This window comes from Chlamydotis macqueenii, chromosome 4 (assembly GCF_036417535.1).
Source record: "Chlamydotis macqueenii isolate bChlMac1 chromosome 4, bChlMac1.mat, whole genome shotgun sequence".
Taxonomy (NCBI): domain Eukaryota; kingdom Metazoa; phylum Chordata; class Aves; order Otidiformes; family Otididae; genus Chlamydotis; species Chlamydotis macqueenii.
Window position 1 is genome coordinate 23730256 of NC_141559.1, and position 19945 is coordinate 23750200.

Genomic DNA, 19945 nt, shown 5'->3' on the forward strand with positions numbered 1-19945 from the left:
ATCCACACTTTCCTATGAGCTCCACAGTCCATACACATTCACTAACCCTTTAACAAAGTATCCTTCTGCTACCCGATCTACAGACAGGTAATGCAGAAGAAAATTTGCAGGGTATCCTCCTTCTGGCCTTTAACAGAACTAAAAAGTGGTCTTGTTCTGACTTTCAGCTGGAATCAATGAGCTGTTGGGCTCAGAGACCACTACATCCATGCCCTGACTGCTGGGAGACATGCTTCGGCGAGGAGCAGAGGATCTTTGGTCTAATGCTAGCCCAGTACTGTTTTCCAAGTGGCAAATTTCCAGACCTCTGCAAGCCTGAGGAGCTGAAAGACTTAAGACTTAAATGTTTCAGTGAGTGGAATCCCCTTAAGCAGTGGAGACAGCATGTGTGCCCATCTGGTAGCTGGCATGGCTCCAACACAGAAGGGACAATATTTGAATCTTGCTGACCTTGAAGAGACCAATCCAAGCTCAAAATTTAGAAAAGCTGCCAATATCAAATTATGATCAGCTGTAACTAAGTGATTAAAAAAAAATATTTTAACACTTAAACTGCTTACAAAAGTTGAGGCTAGGAAAAAAAAAGAAAAATAAAGGTCCTTCTGTGCAGTATGAACTTTGACAGCAAATAGTTTGTATCACGACACAGGAAGAACTAAATGGCAATAGGCACAGTTTCATCTTCTCAAGAGTCAAGTGTGACCTAGCCATGAATGCAAAGATGCCACATACTTTCTACTATTTCCACTGTCATAGGAACACATCATAGGAACTACTGCTTGAAAGAGAACCATTAAAATAAATCAATTATCTCAAATTTCCTAATGTAAAGGGTCTTTCAGACCTTCACAGAGGCATGGTTACCTTTGTGTCCAAGCCCTTCCAAAGGGCACACGAAGTTAGCAGCTGAAAGTTAAAGGGAAACACTAAAGCCAGTTCAACTTTAGATTTAACATAAGGATCACAGCCAAGACTGTTTACAAGCTCCATACTCAATCCTCAAGTCCTTAAAGTTTATGATTCCAATTCAGTTTTCCCTATCTTCTTCTCTTCTACGATAGTAATGACCACGTAGAGAAAGCACCCTACCAGAAAGCTGTAGTTTGTCCTTATCTTCATCCAGAAGGACCTTGAAGGGCCTGGTAGACAAATGCTATGTATACCATCTGCTGTCTAGACTCAGCTTCTGGAGTATACAGGATAACTACAGTTTTCTCAAAGGTCCTCATTATTATCCAGGAACACAGTAAGCAAAACAAAAGTAGATACTGAAGTAATATATTTGGCAACGATCTATCGCTGTTACACAAAATAAAGCTAGCCACAATGTTCAGAATTCCACAATGTGGCTAATCAAGCCACAGCTTCCATACAAAAGATACAACCGATATGCTCCTACTTAAAAGTTCCCATTTTACAATTTGAATTTGTAGCATGAATCATACTTCTGCAAGACAAGAAAGAAACACCTATCACTAACATATTAGAAGCCAGCTGGACCCCAACACACAAGCATTTCAGCAGCCCATCTCCTAGACAACAATTACTGGAATGCAAACAGCATGGCTCTACATTTAAATAGAGATTATTCTAAGCAGTTTGTACCAGGCACATGTTAATACTATCAGATGTTAGCTGAAGATGTCAACATTTTTTCAAGTGCTAAACATCTTTAGGGAGATTAGGCATATAAATACAGTTTGGAACAACAATGTGCTTTAGCCACAAATTTTATACATGTATCTTGCTGTCTTTGTATAACAGAGGAACAGTAACCAATGCAGAGTGAGGCCCTCCAGTATGTCATTTCAGTTTGACAGTAAACTACTGAGGCTCTTTTGGTTTTGTTCTTAACTCTTCTTTTGTTGATTTCAGGTCCTCTGTCCTTTGTAATGTTAAATTGGGCACACTCAAACACTTTTGGTATGTATAAAGAACTTCAAAACATAGAAAAACTTGAACAATGTTTCAACAAACTTTTCTACAGAAAGTTCTTCACCTGTCTTCTTTGAGTTGTGTGAAAAGTTCTTCACCTGTCATCTTTGAGTTGTGTGAAAAGAAGAACACTTTCTTTGTTCAGAAGATTACGTATGTTATATCCATTTCCTACAAATAAAAACAGAAAGTTTTCTTTAGAAGCAATTTTTGAAGCCCTATCTTCAGCCAAGAGTATTTTTATTTCATATATTTTAACAGAAGGAATATTAGTCCCAATCTAGGATGGCACTCTTACAGGCATATCATTGCATTTCAAAGAGATAAGACTAAAGCTAGTGTAATTTACTTTAGCCCGTGGTAAGAATAAAGTGCATCTCTGCTGAGAAGATTTTTACTAAAAAGAATCTAAGGAGCTTCAACTCTCAAAAAACACAGTAAGACTTTAAGGTGACTGAATTTAATTTATTCCTACAGAAAATCTCAATAAAAACTGCTCATGGAAACTTACCTGCAGATCTTCACTTGGGATTTGCATACTAACATGACCACAAATACAGAAACATCTAAAAGGCACTGAATGTCAGGAACGAGCAACATCCTAACATTCATATACAGCCACACTTGAAGGAATTACAAAGAGATCACCCGTCACAACCACTGCATTGCCCATCCATGCATACTGAGACAGGCTATCAAGAAGCAGGGAAGAATGCAAATGAAGTATAGGTCCTTATGGCCATACAGAACTTTCAACAGTTTATATAATCTTCTTTCCCAAAAAGCAAACTACAAAATTTTTTCTGCAGATCCCTAAATTTTTAAGACTAAAACAAACAAACAAAAAAAGGTTCAGAGTATTAAGCATTAATTAAACAACGATTGGACAATCAAAATGTCATGGTGAAAAGTTAATGGAAAAACAAGTGGTAGCCTGGTAGCCTCTTCACAAGAAAGCTGTACAAAAGCTCTCTAGAGTTTCATGAACAGTTGGTTTTACAAGTACTACAAACTCTCCTGACTAGTGTGTTACCCACTAAAGGACAGCTTCCCATATGGAATTCATTCTGCTTTGATCTCCGAAGGGCAAAATCAGAGCTGTCTAAACTCTCAATAACCCACACGAAATTACAACTCATTCAACAAAGCTTTTTGCACCTTCTATATATCAAGCACAAAGTGTAAAATACGGTGAACTAATCCAAATGGATTTTCATAATTTTGGGTAGAAAAAACAGCAAACAGATGGTGACCAAAAAATTGTATTAACTACCACGATATTAAGTTGACTGTGCAATTTCTCTGACATTATAGCTAGGAACAGAATCATAATACAAAGAGAAATTCACTCTTAGAATTTGGTAGTGTTATCAAAAACTTTGAGGCCAACTCACATAAACAAGCAGTGTTTCGTATCATTGGATTCAAAGGTTAGGTCATCAACCCACATCCACTGTTGGGTCACATTCCTTTCTTCATAACCCTAATACTTTTCCGCTCTCTACTCAAACTTATCTCTTCCCATCATTCAGCTCAGTTTTGCTTCCTAGCATGCTAATTCAGTCTCACCCAGCTCCAATAAACTGGTTTTAAATCCATGTGCTCACCTGCTGGAACATAGAAGCAGTCCCCCGTAGTCAGATAATATGATGTCTTATGTAAGGTAACAATAATTTTGCCGTGAATAACGTAGAAAGTCTTAATGAAAGCCAAAGGGTTTAAGATTAGCAATGTTTCCTTTGCAAATATTTAAGAAAGTTATCCAAGAAAATACACTCTTTGCTTTGCATACATGTTGTAACAAAGATGAAAAAATGAAGAAGCTTGCAGAGCTGCAATCCCTTTTTCCCCACTCTTCTGAAAAATAAGATGCACAACTTAAAAGAGGGGTGGGGGTCAATTTTATTTAATACTTCTATCTCATCTGCAAGATATGAACAGTAAGCACACATGGACATACAGATTTAATGCAAAGCAAAGCAGGGCGACACGCATGCAAAGTATCTCTAGCGATTTTCTTTGGTTATACCTGATTTCCCAACTGAAATGATTCATTAAGGTTTCCTGCATTTATTTGCATTATAGGGGAAAAAAATAACCTGAATAATCTGTCAACTTTGTATGCCACTTCTAACCATTCTAAGATTTTCTGTTTACATAGTCCATTTTGTAAAATAAGAAAAAAACGTACTTACTATTGTATCCATGTGGACAAACTGGTGTCCCTTTTCTTTAAATGGTTTCAAAATCAATCTGCCAGTGGCAAAAGCAGATGTATTCAAATTTTTATATACTTCTACAGTTTCATCTTTGAAGAAGCATGATTGACTGCTTTCAGTGTTAACACATTCTACAAAAAAAGACCAGATTAACATTAATGCTAACACATAATTAGTCTTGTTACTTGCTCAGTAACTAGTTATTAAATCACATGCACTACATACTGTTTCAGTGCAACACCCCCAACAGCTAGACTCAATACTTAACTGAAAAATCACACTTTTTGTGTCTCCCTCAGAATTTTCTCTAGAAGTCCAATTAATATTTTAACAGATCACTTTTTTTATGCCCAATGTGGCATGAGCAATTTTTTTTCTTATTAGTCTAAACATCTTACTACATAACTCAGAAAGGCCCTTGGTAACACCCCCTCAACTCACCTAGAAGTACTTCCTGATTTGTTACTGGGTCCAGTACAATGGTTGGCATAGAAGTATCAGCCAGGGTGTGATCCAAATTTGCAGGTATCTCACTTCCTGAGGAGACAAAAAAAAAAAAAAAAAACAAAACCAAAATCACTCTGTGTTTTTAGAACTTAATTATTTAACTACCACTTCTCTACAATTTTAGATTTTACACATAAGTACTTAAATTTGTTTTAGTAAGTGACTAAACAGTGAATACACTTTCTTCAAATAAAAGGAAATAATCCATAACAATTCTTTGAAAGTGTAATTTTCACTGGAATTATTTCTGTGTGAAATAGATAAAGGATGTCTAAACCCTAAATAATTTTCCAGGGGAATGCCAACTATTTATCCTATGCTATTAATGACAGTATTTACTCAAAAGTATCTGTGTTTCAAGAGAAGCGCTTTTTTAGCAACAGGTGCTGAGAAGGTATTAAATAAGGATATAAAATACATGATGAAGTATGAAGAACAAGTTTTTTCCTTTTACCTACTGCTGATGGGCATCAGGAGACTTAAGACATAAAGTGTTCAAAAGAATAAGCACATGTTCAATTTTCCTTTTCTCAAGAAATACCATTACAGGAATCTCACTGTAAGTTGTAAATCAGATAACTCATTCTATAATAAAAAGGATTTTTCCAGAGAAGAAAATAGCCTAAGAGCTGATGACAACCTTATGCTTTCCAAATAGAAAAGACATGCTGGAGAATGTTCATGACAGAATAAATATCTCAAAGCTCTCCTGCAGAACTCTTAAGCAGACAATTTTAGCCCCACAGTGAACAGGAAATTTCTTTAAATGCAGTCAGAACAAGGCTGTCAAAGGCAAGCTATAGCACTTTATAGACACTCATGGCTGCTTAAATACTCTTATGCCAAGACAGTCAGGGGTAGGAAGAAAGTTATTGTGTTTGATCCAAGCTTTATTCCAACATAACCATCTCTCTATAAAAAGAAGCAGCAACAGGTGCTATAGGTATAACCTAGAATTTTTATTGTATCAATAAAATTTAGGAATTTGTCCTAGAAATTCTACTCAGCTGATGGTCCTTATATGCATCACTTAAAATTCAAGGATACTAGTGAAAGATTATCTCTCAGGATGAATGTCCGTTTAAGAGGAAATCCATCCCTTCTGGAAGACAGTTCAAATACACCCAGAGCAACCACTAATTCTTGTAAGATACAGTATGAACAGTCACTACCAGCTCAGTTTTACATGGACTGCAAATGATTTATTTTAAAGCATAAACTGTACTTAGATCAAAGGTTGATCTAGGCCAGGATCCTGTCTCCTATCAATGGCCAAAAGCAGGGAACGCTTCCATCTCCAAAAATGCTATAATAGAGCAATGGCACTTCACGGAATACTTTCCGCCTCTAACGTGGAGCTCACACACTATTTAGAGCTATTAACAGTTAAGATTTGTGTGAATTTATCTAGTTCTCAGCTTGAACCTAGATAAATACTTTTATCCACAAGTATTCTAGGACAATGAGCACACACTGCGAAGAGTCACCTTATTTTGTTGGAAAAACCCAGCTCTTGCTATCTTCCTTCCACATGTTCTAGTTCTTGTGGTTAAAAACAACAAAAAAAAAAATACAACAAAACAAACCACAATTTATTTATATTCCCCTTCTCCATGCCATTCATGATTTTATAGATCTTTCTCACACCTCTGCAGTATTCTCTTCAGGGCTGAGGAGCCTTCATCATGTAGTTGCTTCCTGTACAGAAGTCCTTCCCTGTTTCTGACAAGCTTTCTCTGAACCTTCTATTGTCCTACTACTTTCTTTTTTGAGGTAAGGAATAACATCTACATGCAACACTGTAGAAAGTCAGAAATTTGTACCAAAATTGACTGTTTTCTTCCTTATTTCCCTACTGATTATTTCAGCCCTGATTTGTTTTAGAACTGTGTCAGGACCATATGGCATTTTCCACGTTTGTTAGTATTTGTTTTATTTGTTCTATAACTTCCCATGGAAATGTTTTGGTCTCAAACAAAAGCTCTAGAAAGTCCCCATAAAGAATGGTTCTTTAGCATTAAAATATCTTCCACAGAGAGCACAGCAAAAATAATTTGGCTTTTGGACTTTGACTCTATCTCCCTTTTCTGAGCACTACCTACATATTTATTATCTACTGGGTACAGAGACTCTAGCAAAGCTTTCTGTTCCTGTTTGTTAAAACATAGATTTACTGTCCACTTTTAACCATTTTATTCACTGTTCTTGAAGTTTTCTCTTCACCTACCTTGTTATGTTTTTGTATTTAACCTACAATAGATTAAAACTCTATTGGCACAATATGCTTCCTTTTCAGGTGTGATATTACAGTTATCAGTAAAATGACCAGAAGTTTTTATACCATAACTGTGCATTATGAAACTAAACACATCAGCATCACTCATCGACGAGCTAAACAAGGACAGACATACAGCTTATTTTCTTCAACCTCTAACGGTGAGAACAAAGTTTTTACAAGATTATACAGCATAGCTATAGATACAATAAGAACAGATTTTTCCATGCTAAATTACGTGAACACGTCATTATAAAATTATTTTCACTAGAGAGAATCGAGTTTTTGTAGAAGAAAAATCTTACAGAAATAGGGTATTTGACTAAAGATTTTTATTTTAAGTATCAAAAGAAAAAAGTTTGTGCTCATACTTGTTTCATCTCGTTTCCGCTTGTGACCACCCTTCCTCTGTTTAATCTTCCTGTGAGATTCTGCTTCTGGACACACTATTCCACTAATCACAAGCCCTCCTGAAACAAAAGCAAGTTAAACAAAGTTCACTAACTCATTATAATTTTACAAGAATGCAGACTTGCACAACTAATGAGGGTTTCACTTAAGAATATATTTCCTTGATGTTGAACTTTTCAGATAGCTTTAGAAAGCCAGAACAAACCAAAAGGCTTTTCAACATAAAGTATTTTGAAGTGCAATGCAACTTGAGACTTTTTGAAAATAATTTGATCATATTTCAGTCAAAGAACATTTCAGAAAGCCATGACACGAGAGTCAACTTTTAAGATAAAATATCAAATTTAGAGATACAAGAAATACTATTTTCAAGCAGACTAATTAATTAGGAATGGACCAAATTAGGCTGAATTGTCAGAAAAAAAAAAAACCCTGAGAACAAGATATATTCTATCATTTAGGGAATTTAACAGGGAGACTGGATAAAATACTATAGTGTTTCCTGTGAAGAACAATCCCCACACAAAGAGAAATGCGGCAATGAATTGGTAGGTTGTCTCTTTTTCCGGTGTCCGGTTGTCCCGATCGGGGCTGAACTATGACACCGGTACCATACAAAATCTTTCATGTAATAAACCTACTAGTATAGAGAAACCATTTTGTTCTTCCCTGAACAGTTAAAGCAAGGATACTTAACATGCTGTGCTAATACCATCTCTAGCTGACACAGGGGTATCAGGAGAGAAAAGACTACACAAGAAGATCACTAAATAGCTGGAGATCATAAATAATCTACTTTTTAAAAAATTACCAAATAGCAAGCATCTCAAAGCTTTCATGGCACAAGATCAACCCACAGATTTCTCTTTACTGACCTATCAGGAGAAAGCAAATAGGTATTTTGGAACTAGTACCTGAAGGCCTCATTGCATAGTTTACACGCTCGCCTCGCCAATATTCCAGAGGTCTTAGTCGTATCCTTTTTGTCCGACGAACATTAGGTGTGTTGGAAGGCATTACTAATTTAAAAGATGAAATCATTCCCATTAAGTATAAAAGGAAAATTCAGAAATGGAAAACATTAGATGTCCTTTCCTGTTGTTCCATATCAGGATGTGAGCACTTGATACTTATATCACATTGCTATCATGACAGGAAAAAGAGAATCAAGTATTGCTAAAAGTCATCTTTTGTATGCATCAGTTTTCCACTCTCCTTTTTAACAGTCACCATGCTGACTTTACATTAGATTTTATTCTACATATCTTAGTGAATCACTGACATATGGGCATTAGAGGCTCAAGCACAAGGAGCAATAAACATGCTACAACTGTGAAGATAAAGCTCTTGACAAAGACTAAGAACCCCGCCTAAATCTGAGGAATTTCATTAGCTACAATGAAAAGGCATTGCCTTGGGTATGGCAGGAGAGGAGTAACAGAGACTGCACAAGCTGCCTCTCCTCCTCTTCCAGATTCTTAAGTCCCATCTCCAAGGTCCAGAAGGGGAGCACTTTTGCCAAGAGAAATCCCATACATTTCTAAGATTTCTCAGATATTTATCTTCAGACTTACTTATTACATAGTCTCAATTTTCAATTTTTCTAAGCTGCCATATATGAATACAGTAAGAATTGGTATTTTAGTATTTGTAAAAAAGAATAGAACCCCCTTAAGAGCAGAGAGCAAATTAGTCAAGAATATTTAAATGCTGAAAATAAAGTGGTAAATAAAAAAAAAAGCTTGCTTAAATAGTTTTTGAAGGCAGACAACTATATAGTTTTTGAAGGTAGACAACTATAGTGTTGTGCATAAAATAACAATGAAGGGAATAAAAACCAATAAAACCAGACTAGTATGGGACTACAATCCACTGCATGCCCATTGTCCCATCCTATTTGGACTCAGACTACCATAAGAGGCAGGTTATTTGCACCCTCAGTTACACTGTGTAAAACTAATTCAAACTCTTACTGTTCTCACTGAACTGTGAGCAGTGTCTTGACTCAATATTAAATGAAATATGGAAGCCTGACAGTTAAAAATATAACTGTTGAATACAGTAATAAAAAAAGAAATACTTGAAGTTTTTTAAAGTTACTTAAAAATTAGAGGAGGGTTATAGTACCCTAAAGAACTAACAAGCCTTATCTGTAAATACTTATTAACATATGAGCCCACTTCTAGGTGTTTTCCTCTATCTCCTTCAGCAAAGTTGTAAATACATTTGTAGTTATGCACTTACATTCAGATATTTTTAAATAATCTTACCTATTTTATGCCTTGCTATGTTATCTGACAGCAGATCTCTTGCTTGAAACAAGTCTTCAGAATTATCTGAAAATACATTCAAAAAACCACCACTATTGGCATTTACTATTCCTGACTTCTATTCAATATACTCACTAGAAGCAACCAAAGGTAATATAAAAGCAGAAGTCCCAATGTTAGTGTTCCCACCAATACTTTTTTCTTTACGCAGATATGAAACCTGATGTAGATAAAGAGTAAATGTAAATACTTTTTAAACAGTGTAAGCTTGAAAATTACATGAAAACTATACATTCAAGTAAGTATTCCTCAGGCCCATTCCTTTGATAAAACAAACATCAGCAAATTATAACTACATATATAATGTTCAAAGTGCAAGGTCATTCAGCTTTATCCACTCAAGCCTAACTAACTTTAGAACAAACTTCTTACCAGAACACACACAAAACTAGGTCTCTGAAGAAAGCATTACATGAACTAATAACGTTCACAACTGGCTCTCAGAAAGTCTTTTTGCTAATGTTTATCATATTCATTATGACAATGTGTGCAACTGTGTAAGGAAACTTAAAAAAAAAAAAAACAAAATATTTTTAGGCCACAAGTCCGTAAGACTGTACAATTTGGTCTAGGGTGGCCTGAAGTGATCATACATAGTACCATCACATGGTAACACACCAAACAGGTCAAAACTGAGTCCAAAATATTTTTTCAAAGTATTTCAGAAGGATAACTTTATCCTGGTAGGCTTGATGCCAAACCATGTAGTATTTGTCCTTCCAAAACTAACACAACATACAGCTAGCATAGTGTATCATATAGTTGGGCAGAAATGTGACCACAGTCGATACAATCTGTATTTCTTATTCTGGACACACAGAATACAACAGAAATTACTGTACCATCAATTACAGCTTATAAGAAGCTTATATATAAAATGCAAGAAAATACCAACTTTAAACATTACCTGAAGATGTATTATCCTGTTCACAAGATTTACTTCTAGAAGCAATTTTGTCATAATGTTCTAGAAGAGGCCCACTTCAAAGGGAAAAAAAAATACACCTGCTTGAATATGTTAAATATCAAAGGAACATTACAACACTGCCAGGAATAGCAAATTCAAGTTTTTTTCAGATCACATGGTGGGGGGGGTCCTTCTAAACATCTATCTGTACTGATTAGACACTGAAACAAATGACTGCTAGTTAAGAATCACATGTCTGAAATTCATCAATTGCTCCTCTACTCAGTTATTAGGCAGACAAACTAGTGTGCACACCTTCTCTCTAAACAGGTGTCCTAAAAATCTTGTAACTTTTTTCTTTTTTCTCCCTTCTGGAAGAAGCAGATTGTCTCCTCTCCTCTGTAGCATTACTTTTCAAACAATTTTCCAGACACCATGACTACAGAAGTGCCTTAAATAAATGTTTTACATACTATAAGGAAAGGACAGTAAAACAGTTTGTAATTGTAATTTGTAATATGTATTCTGTCATAAAATCTCCCCTATAAAATGACAGTAATTAACATGTATATAACTCCACCAGAAATTCTCTAGCAATCAAATCACTTATAACAGAACTTCTCTTACAGCCTTAGCATTAGTATCCCTAACCTTTCTTCCTTCTCCCAACTGTGGCTGTCCTTCAGTGCTTTTACCATGCCAATGAAGTTCAGCTGTGATCCACCTAAACTCCAAAAGATGCATTTCAATGCCAGATTAGCAAACCTACACAACAAATTTGTCCAATTAAGTCTACAGTAGGTTCACTTATAATTAAAAAAATAAAATTTTCAGCAGAATTACAACAGAAAAATTCAATAAATTCACAGACTGCCTCTCCTGTTTGCTTTGTTATTAAGTTCCCATCCCATGAAAGAGAAGATATGTGCATATCGACGTGCACAAACAAGTGTTTAGATAGTACATACAGTTCTATACCCTACTTAACAGCAACTCTATTAATACAGTTGTTATTAGTTTTAGGAGCACTTGTATTGCTGTCAATAATCGCACACTAATGTGGAAGCAAGCCTCAGGGAAAAAAAGTCCTCAAAGGCAAGAAACTTAATATAACCCCCTATTCATGATAGGAAGAATTTTATTAGTTTATTAACTGTATTAGCATGATATTTAAACACCTCAGGCATGAATCACGATCCCTTTTCTAATAGGTTCTTCGCTAGTAGAACACAGTAGTAGTACCAAACAGCTGTTCTGTCTCAGTGGGGCAGAAGTGGGATTAAATACAATTTTTATAGACAACTCAGGAAATTACCTTTCACGACCTGTAGCTCTCTCAGCTGCAAAGGAATCACTAGAAGAGAAAAAATTATTATTATGTTTACTGTTAAGTCAGTTGTACTTACTGGAAGAAACCTGTAAGTCAATGATTTTACATACTGAACAGAACAATAAAAAAGACTTTTTTAAATTTTTAAAGCAATGCAAAGAACAGTGATTAAAAGTTCAATTACACTGGTTAAAGGAACTTCCTCTTTTGATTATCAATAATTAGTAAAATTACTTGCACAAAAATAAATACAGTTGAAAAATTAAGCACTGTATTTTCTCAATTTATAAACAAAGTAACAAGCCTGATAGCAAAGTTATTATACAGGTGGTGGGGCTGTGTGTGCATGTGTATCTTTTTTTGTCTTTTTTTTTTATTTTTAAACTGGATCTGCTATTCCAGTCTCAAAAGAACACTTCAAAAATTCCAGTGTAAGTATCCTTATGTAGAAGCAGACATGAGATTTGACACCTGCCTTTGCAAATAGGATATTGATTACACTACTTGGTTTCTCTATTAGCTATTCAAAGAGTCTGAAACAGTCACATAGTTTAATTCGCCATCACTGCTTAAAAGTTAACATGACATGTTTAATTATCTACCAAGTTATACCACACTTGTAAGGTATTACATTAAAAGCTTACTGTAGTCCATGTTGCATGTTACATTTTCTTTTGTTACTTTTTATTTTCACATCTGATAACTTTTGGGGTTTTTTTGCCACGTCCTGTACAGAAGAGCTGTCAGAATCTGTTTGAGACTCCGTGTCCTCAGGCTTTGAGCAAACACCTTTACTGGTTCTGCAATGAATCTTTTTGGGTATCTTCCTTGAAGACTTAGCTGGCAAACATTTCGTTTCAGAATTCTTCACATTGTCTAAGACATGATGTAGTGCTTTTACAGGAGTTTTGTTATTTGCACCATCAAGTGACTCCAATGCGTGCAATACACTTTTAGGCTTTTCAGAGTTAGGCAACTTCTGAATCACAGAAGCCTGTGATTTCCGATGCAGGGGTGAGGTAAACAGTTCATTCAGTTTCACAGGCTCTCTTTCAAGCTCTTCACCAGGTTCACTGTCAGAACTCCCCTCTCTTTGTAACTGAGGATTTTTATTACTACTTTTCTTGCCAGACTTTTTAAGCTTCTTCCTTGGACTTTCTGCCAGTTTCTTAGCTACTGTATTTTTTTGAATTTTCTGCTTGGCAGTTTGTTTCTTGTGAACTAAATGCTGAGAAGCTTTTGAAGCTGACTGCAGATACATGGAAGACCTGAGATTCTTTTTTGGAGACACAGTCCGCTCTTGCTGATGCCCAGCTGAGGGCTTAAGAGAATCCTCACTTGGCATCACTGTTTTACATTGTTCTGCAATAGATGCTTTTGTTTCCAATACAGACTGTAACAATATCAGTTCTTTGCCTTCTGGTTTCCAGGATGTGTCCTTCTTCTGCTTTGGAGAGCCTTGTCTAAGTGTATCCTTTTTAGTCTTTCCTATCAATACATAAAACACTTGGACATTAATATCTTTTCCTATTAAAGCTGAAGATATATGTTGACATCTGAATGCATAAACCAAAGAATTAATAAAATAAATTAAAAAAAAAAAAGGCAGAAGTGTTACCTTCAATCTGCTTTCCAGTTTTCAGTGCTTCCTGCTACAAAACCCTTCTCAAATAATTCCTAAAAACTGATCCCCTCCAGTTCAAAGCACATATCTTAACCTCCTTTCTATGGAGAGAGGAGCAAAAGCTTGTGGGTACCTACCTTCTTTGTCTGCTCATAAGAAAAGGCAACACTGCTAACTTAATTTTACTGTCCTAACAGGAAGGGCCAGGGAAGAATGAAGACACTCTGTCTCACTGCCTTATAAACACTCAAGCTTAACTGTGCATCTGAAATATCAATTAGAAATCCACTAATGTCTCTCATCTACTTTATCCTTATTTCCCAACAAATTACCAGAAAAAAAATGCTGTAATATGACCTGGAAGTAGAAGTCGAAAGACCTGTTAAATAACTTACCCCTATGAGTACTCTTTTGCCTTTGAGATTTAAGGACCTTTCCTTCACTGTTAGAGACTGGATCTGATTCTGATGTTCCTCTGAAGTCATGTACACTGACATCCAAATCATCCATTTTCTGTTTAGTAAGTGCTTCAACATGTACTTTTCTGCTCTTGCCTTTCTTACTCTTGGTCTTCTTTTCAGGGGGCTGAGATATAGAAACAGGAGTAGCAGAGCCATCTTTTTTTGATTTTTTTTTCTTACGGGGTATTGAAAACCAAGAATTAAAAGATACACCATCGGATTCATCAATTAAAAATTCACATTCACTTTCTCTTTCTATATCTTGATCCTTCACAGGAGGAGGTGATGGCGGTGATATTGAAGCTGAATACCTAAAGAAAGGAGGGACAAAGTATTCACATCATTGAGGGGACATGACACCACCACCACCACCACATTCAGCTCTACTTACACATGTAGAGGAGAACTTTTGGCTTCCTCCACAAGAAGAGGTGATCCAACAGACTCATGATCATCCTCAGGGTCTGAAAACATGGTAGGACTTTTGGTAGGACTTTTGCATAGTGCTTCAGCATCTTTTAATGTATTATTTCTCTCTCTTTTAGACACAGGAAACACTATTTTTTTAGAATCAGCTATGTAATCATGTATTGTAGGCTTCAGGCGTGATTCATGTGACCATTCTGCCATATATATATAGAATAGGTTTAATTCTTCTACTCAAAACCTTACAAAAACTCAAGAAACAGTTACCCAAAAAAACCTTAATTTAATAATAGTGCTACCAACCTCTGCTGCTGACTGGTTTTAGTGGCAATGCACATAAAGACTCTGCAGAATTACAGGCTCTTTTCACAGAGTTCATTAACTCTGCCATCGGCTGTCGTAGTCAGTAACAAATAATGAGACAAAGTAAAATATTTGATAAAGAATCAGTATTTTGACAGGAATACAGATTTCTACAGGACATGATATAATTTCCTTCCCTTAATTCTTACTTATTTGAAGCAAAGTTCTATTTTAAATAAAGACTTCAATTTTCTATCACATAAGACTTTCTTAACTGTAATTTTCAAATAACAGGTAAAACAGTGTGTACAGTTAAAATAAATTTGCAGCTTTGAATAGACATCCTGCTAGTCCACTGGCAAGCTATTTATTCTTTTCATTAGAATGAATTAATTTAAACAATTTAATTCACCTTGATTAAGTCAGGCTGAGGTTTTGCAGGAATTACTTTGAGATTATAGGGTATTCTAACATGAGACTAAAATAAACAAACACTATTATAAAGAATGTCCATTCTCAACACTGCCATTAGTAGAATATCCTATTTTTTACCAAATACTAATAGAATCAGAATATTAAAGCTAAATATACAAACTAGATTATTGGCATCATTCTCTCAGACAGCACATTAACAAGTCCTTCACCTTGTTTCCACACTTCAACAAAGTTACAGATAAACAAAGTTATTGTGCAGATAACTGTTTATCAGTAGTTGACAAGCTGCTTTTACACAAGAATCATATTTCAATTTTACTATCCATTGGATAGCTAAGAACTGTGTCCATATATCTGGCAAAGTGACTGAGACCAATCCCAATGGAGCCCAAGACAGCCATAGCTGTCACTACCAGCTACAAGGCAAGATACTTCAACCTGTGACCATGAAAAATTTTAACTATCCTGGATAAAAAGCTCAAAAAAATCTTTCATTAGCAAAAAACCCAAGGAAATAAGCTATTAAATAAATCTAGTTAAAGAATAATTACTATTAAGGGACAACAAACTAAAAAAAAAAAATTACCAACAACTATTACAGAAGGTTAAATTATAGCCTATATACTAATACAAGTGACATGGAGCTTATTCACTCAACACTCATAACTAAATCCTACAGAACTAAACTTGTACCCAAGTGAAACTGTACCCAAAGCTATGTTGCAACACTGCCACAACTAACTTACCCTTTGGCTCTGTATTGAAGTCCTCCTCTCATTTCTGACAACAGGAGTTGAGCAATGAGTTGCACATGGAGAGCTTATTGTGAAATCACAGCCACAATCTATAACGAAAAAAACCATAAATAAAGGAATTCTTGGAATTGGCCAGGTTTCATTTAATTTAACAAGTGGCTAAGGCTCGTTAAGGTTACACAAATCCAAACAAGGAAGAAACCAGCTACTTCGGAAAAAGTTCATAAGACAGCTAAGTGTCTGGGAAGGGTGTGCTTTTAAAGACTGAGATACACACTTTATTTTCATCATTTTAACTCTGTTTTTTATTTCTATTTATTTACCACTAAATACAATACAAAGAAGAATGGAATTTTTTCTTTAAACAGCAAACTAAGCAAAACACCAAATAAAAGCTTACTTTCGAAACAATCCTGTATGAGTTTCAGTACGTTCTGACCTGGCTGTACATCAATCTTATTTCTAGAAAGAAGAGGGAAAAAACCATTTAAAATCAAAAATACTAAACATTCCTACCCTAGCAATACAAAAGTAGTAAAGTTCTTATTATTCAATATTTTAAGTTTTTATTTCCAGTAGTCCCAACTATATTTTACATACCATTTCCATGCACAGATATCTGCAAATAAACTTGTCTAAATAAGGTTTCCAGAAGAAAAAGCCCCACTGTCATAGAATATGATGAGAATGAAGAAACCTCTCTACCTAAAAGAAAATACACAACTACTGCAACAGCCCTCAGGTGAAAGAGCTTTGGGATGAACAGAGATTCTTATTAGAAATAAATAAATTTTTTAAAAATCAGTCCTCAAGTAATCTTGCCTGCAGAGCGATCCAGTCTCAAACAACCCAGAAATGAAATGTGTATGCTGTACATCTATCCCTTTACACAAGAAGTCATCCTCTGCTTCTCTTTTGACTACTTATTCACAGTTATTCTGTGCTTCTACTAAAGTTTCAGCAGCAAAAATTGGATTGAGTTATCAAATCTGTAAGCAAGCAAACAGCTCAGCTGCTTGGTTGCCCAGAAAGGTGGTGGAGGCCCCATCTCTGGAAACGTTCAAGGCCAGGCTGGATGAGGCTCTGAGCAACCTGATCTAGTCAGGGATGTCCCTGCTCCTTGCAGGGGGGTTGGACTAGATGACCTTTGAAGGTCTCTTCCAACCCTAAGCATTCTATGATTCTATCTCAAACTTCCTCAAGACAAATGAAAATGGCAGAAGTGATCCACAAGCCAGACCATGTTGATCAAAACCAAAATAACAAGAGAAAAGCCATGGAGTATTTATTCCATAATGATTATTATATGCCTTTAAAAGCTTTGGTAAGCTCATTAAATGTATGTCTAAAAATGGATTCCAGTAACGAAAAGCTCACAGACTTCTGACGTGCCTTTAAAGAAAGCTACAGCAGTACAAATACTCAAACTCATCTCTAACATTTACCAGCAAGGGCCAAATGAGCTAGAACTCTGCGTGAGCTTCATTTCTCTACCTCTTAAAAGGCAAAACATTTGCACAGACTACTGCTTCTGTGCTCAGGCAGCCTAGTTAGGGGGAGCTTAGGTATAGCTACACCACAGTCAGCTGCCTCAGCAAAGGAATGCAAAGGAAATCCTTGGCACTTTACCAGTCACCACAATTTGCTCCTCCCGCCACCAAGAAATACAAGTTTGGAAAACATCATGTGATCACTTTAATAAGATACACTCAGTAGTTTTGACATTAAGCTCTAGAATGAAACACAACATAAGTTTTCTTATCTACAATCTTATCTAAGAATAAAGTTTTAAATGTAAATTACCCTCCTCCATGGCAGAATCTTGCTCTGTAGTCTTTTTTGAAATTATTCTGTGAATAGGAATAAATTTTGAATAAGCATAATGACACTTGACAGAAAAACAAATAAGTGACCAACCTCCTGTTTCCCATGTAAGCAAGTCTCAAGGATTTTCAAACCACCTGAAACTAGTAGGAGCTACTGCAGCCCAGTTTTTCTTAGAACATCACAGTAGCTACAACCCCTGTAACAACTGCCAGAAATTCAGTTTTCCTCAAGAACCATCAAGCACCTGTCGCATTTAAAGTCAGAGAACATTACAAAAAAAACTTACATGTAAGAAATCACAGAGAGCCTAAGAATTTGCTTAACATTTCTCTTATGACTACAGAAATTATCTTTTACGTAAGAAAAAGGAATGAACTACCACAAAGCAAGCTAGGACATAACCTTACAACACATCAGCTGCTCTGTGAGAACTGCTCACATGGAGATTCTTACCCTGTGTTTCTAGCAGGCAAGATCACACCGACAGCCAGTGACAGCACATCAGCTGTTCCATGGTAAAACTAAAGTCTCGATTAACTCCCAGCACTTCCTCATATACTAGAAGCCCACGTATGTTCAAAGCAATTAGAATGGCAGACATGACTCCAGTCATCTATTACCACAACCAGTGCAGTAATAATTAAAAATATTATCAGCATTACTTTCCATACCAATAAATGAAATAAAGCCTACTGAGCTACAAACAGGCAAAGACTGTAGAGGACAAAAACAGCAAGGAAAGGCAAGTTAAGAAAAATTAAAGACCTAAGCAGAGTGCAGTTTTTCACCAATGTGACAAGAAAATGCCTCAAAACCCCCCTAAATATTTAGCTGAAAAAAAAAAATCCATGACCCTTTCTTCATTTGTGTAAACTAGAATACAGTGCACATGCAGCGTGGAGATTATCTAATCCTAATACAACAGAATTCTGCATATTTTTCCTATGTTGCCATACTGGCATTACTTTACACTTCTTTGTGATTCCTCTTTGGATATTACTTATAATAACCAAAACTACAGGATTTATTCCACTGCACGTTTTTAATACCAGCTCAAAATGGCAGGAAGAAACTCTAGGTCACACAAGAAAACAACTGACCAAAAGTAATCACTTCAGAAACAGTGCAGAACCATATTCCACAGCAAAGCAGTCACTCAGGCTTAAACTTCTCCTTGCAGCAGAGTGCAGTATCATCAACTGGCAAGCAACCGTTCATGTAAGAAAATGGAAAATTCCCATAACTGCGCTTTTAACAGTCTGCTTATTGTAATCTTCATACCCCACTACACATATAGCTTTTAAAACTTAAGCTCCCCGCCTAGCTCTGACAGAGAACGATAGGAGGAAGATGAGTACGCTTTTAGCATGGCTAGACATGCGTAACTGGTTCTTTACACGCTAACTCGTGAAAGTAAGATCTCCAGAGACCAGCAACAGGCGCAGCAGCATGCAGCCTAAGGGTAATGGGTCTCCCAACAGACAAGCCCTTAGAGCAGGAGTTATTCGTGCCAGCAACCGTGGCAAAGAGGGAGGGCACAGCACTAACACCAGCCCCACTTTTCTCAGGGGTCCAGAGCCTCACCGCGCCGTCAGGGGTGGAAGGACAGCCCCGCACAGCCCGCAGAGGCGCAGTGAGAGGAGAGCTGCGCCCCGACTGCTATGGAAGGGTACGGCCGCTGCCCGCAGCGCACTCCCTCGCCTCCCGCCGCTTCTTCCCACGCTCTCTCACCAAGGCCTCCGCCATCCTGGGCCTCCGCGACGACGACGGAGACAGCCTGGCCACCGGACCCCTCCAAGCCGCCGCCACGCCACGCCACGCCGCTTTCAAACCTCGGGCGCCTTCCCGCTGTACGCGCGTAACAGCTACGGGCAGGGCGCCGGTCCCGTCCCGTCACATCACATCCCCCCGTCCCATTGGTCGGCGACTGCCGCGCGCCAACGAGGGCGGTTCCTTTGGGCGCGCGCCCCACCGCGGGCCGTTGTCGCGGCTGCGCAGGAGCTACCGCCTTCCCCCCACCCCCGGCCCGGCCCCAGCCTCGTTGCCGCAAGCTGAGGAGTCCTGCCTCCTGAGAGGCAGCTGAGAGCAGTCTACCCCCAGCAGCAGCCCACGAAAAGTCCAGTACTGTAAGCCATAAAAAAGCAGGCTTTTCTGCCATGACCTTCAGCCAGGTGACACTCATCACAGTGATGATGCACTT

General features: G+C 37.1%; 1 protein-coding gene across 1 annotated transcript; it reads right to left on the bottom strand.

Annotated features, from left to right (window-relative positions):
- Positions 1 to 1044: 1044 nt before the first annotated feature.
- On the bottom strand, positions 1045 to 19521 carry CENPC (centromere protein C). The gene is made up of 18 exons (XM_086746736.1): positions 19477 to 19521; positions 17722 to 17768; positions 16319 to 16380; positions 15910 to 16007; positions 14729 to 14819; positions 14391 to 14622; positions 13934 to 14310; positions 12559 to 13402; positions 11900 to 11938; positions 10585 to 10658; positions 9618 to 9683; positions 8262 to 8366; positions 7308 to 7406; positions 4596 to 4691; positions 4131 to 4285; positions 3543 to 3633; positions 2034 to 2106; positions 1045 to 1999 (listed from the first exon to the last, which is right to left on the bottom strand). The coding sequence occupies exons 1-18, from the start codon at positions 19489 to 19491 to the stop codon at positions 1996 to 1998; spliced, it is 2568 nt and encodes an 855-aa protein (XP_086602862.1). The 5' UTR covers positions 19492 to 19521; the 3' UTR covers positions 1045 to 1995.
- Positions 19522 to 19945: the final 424 nt, after the last annotated feature.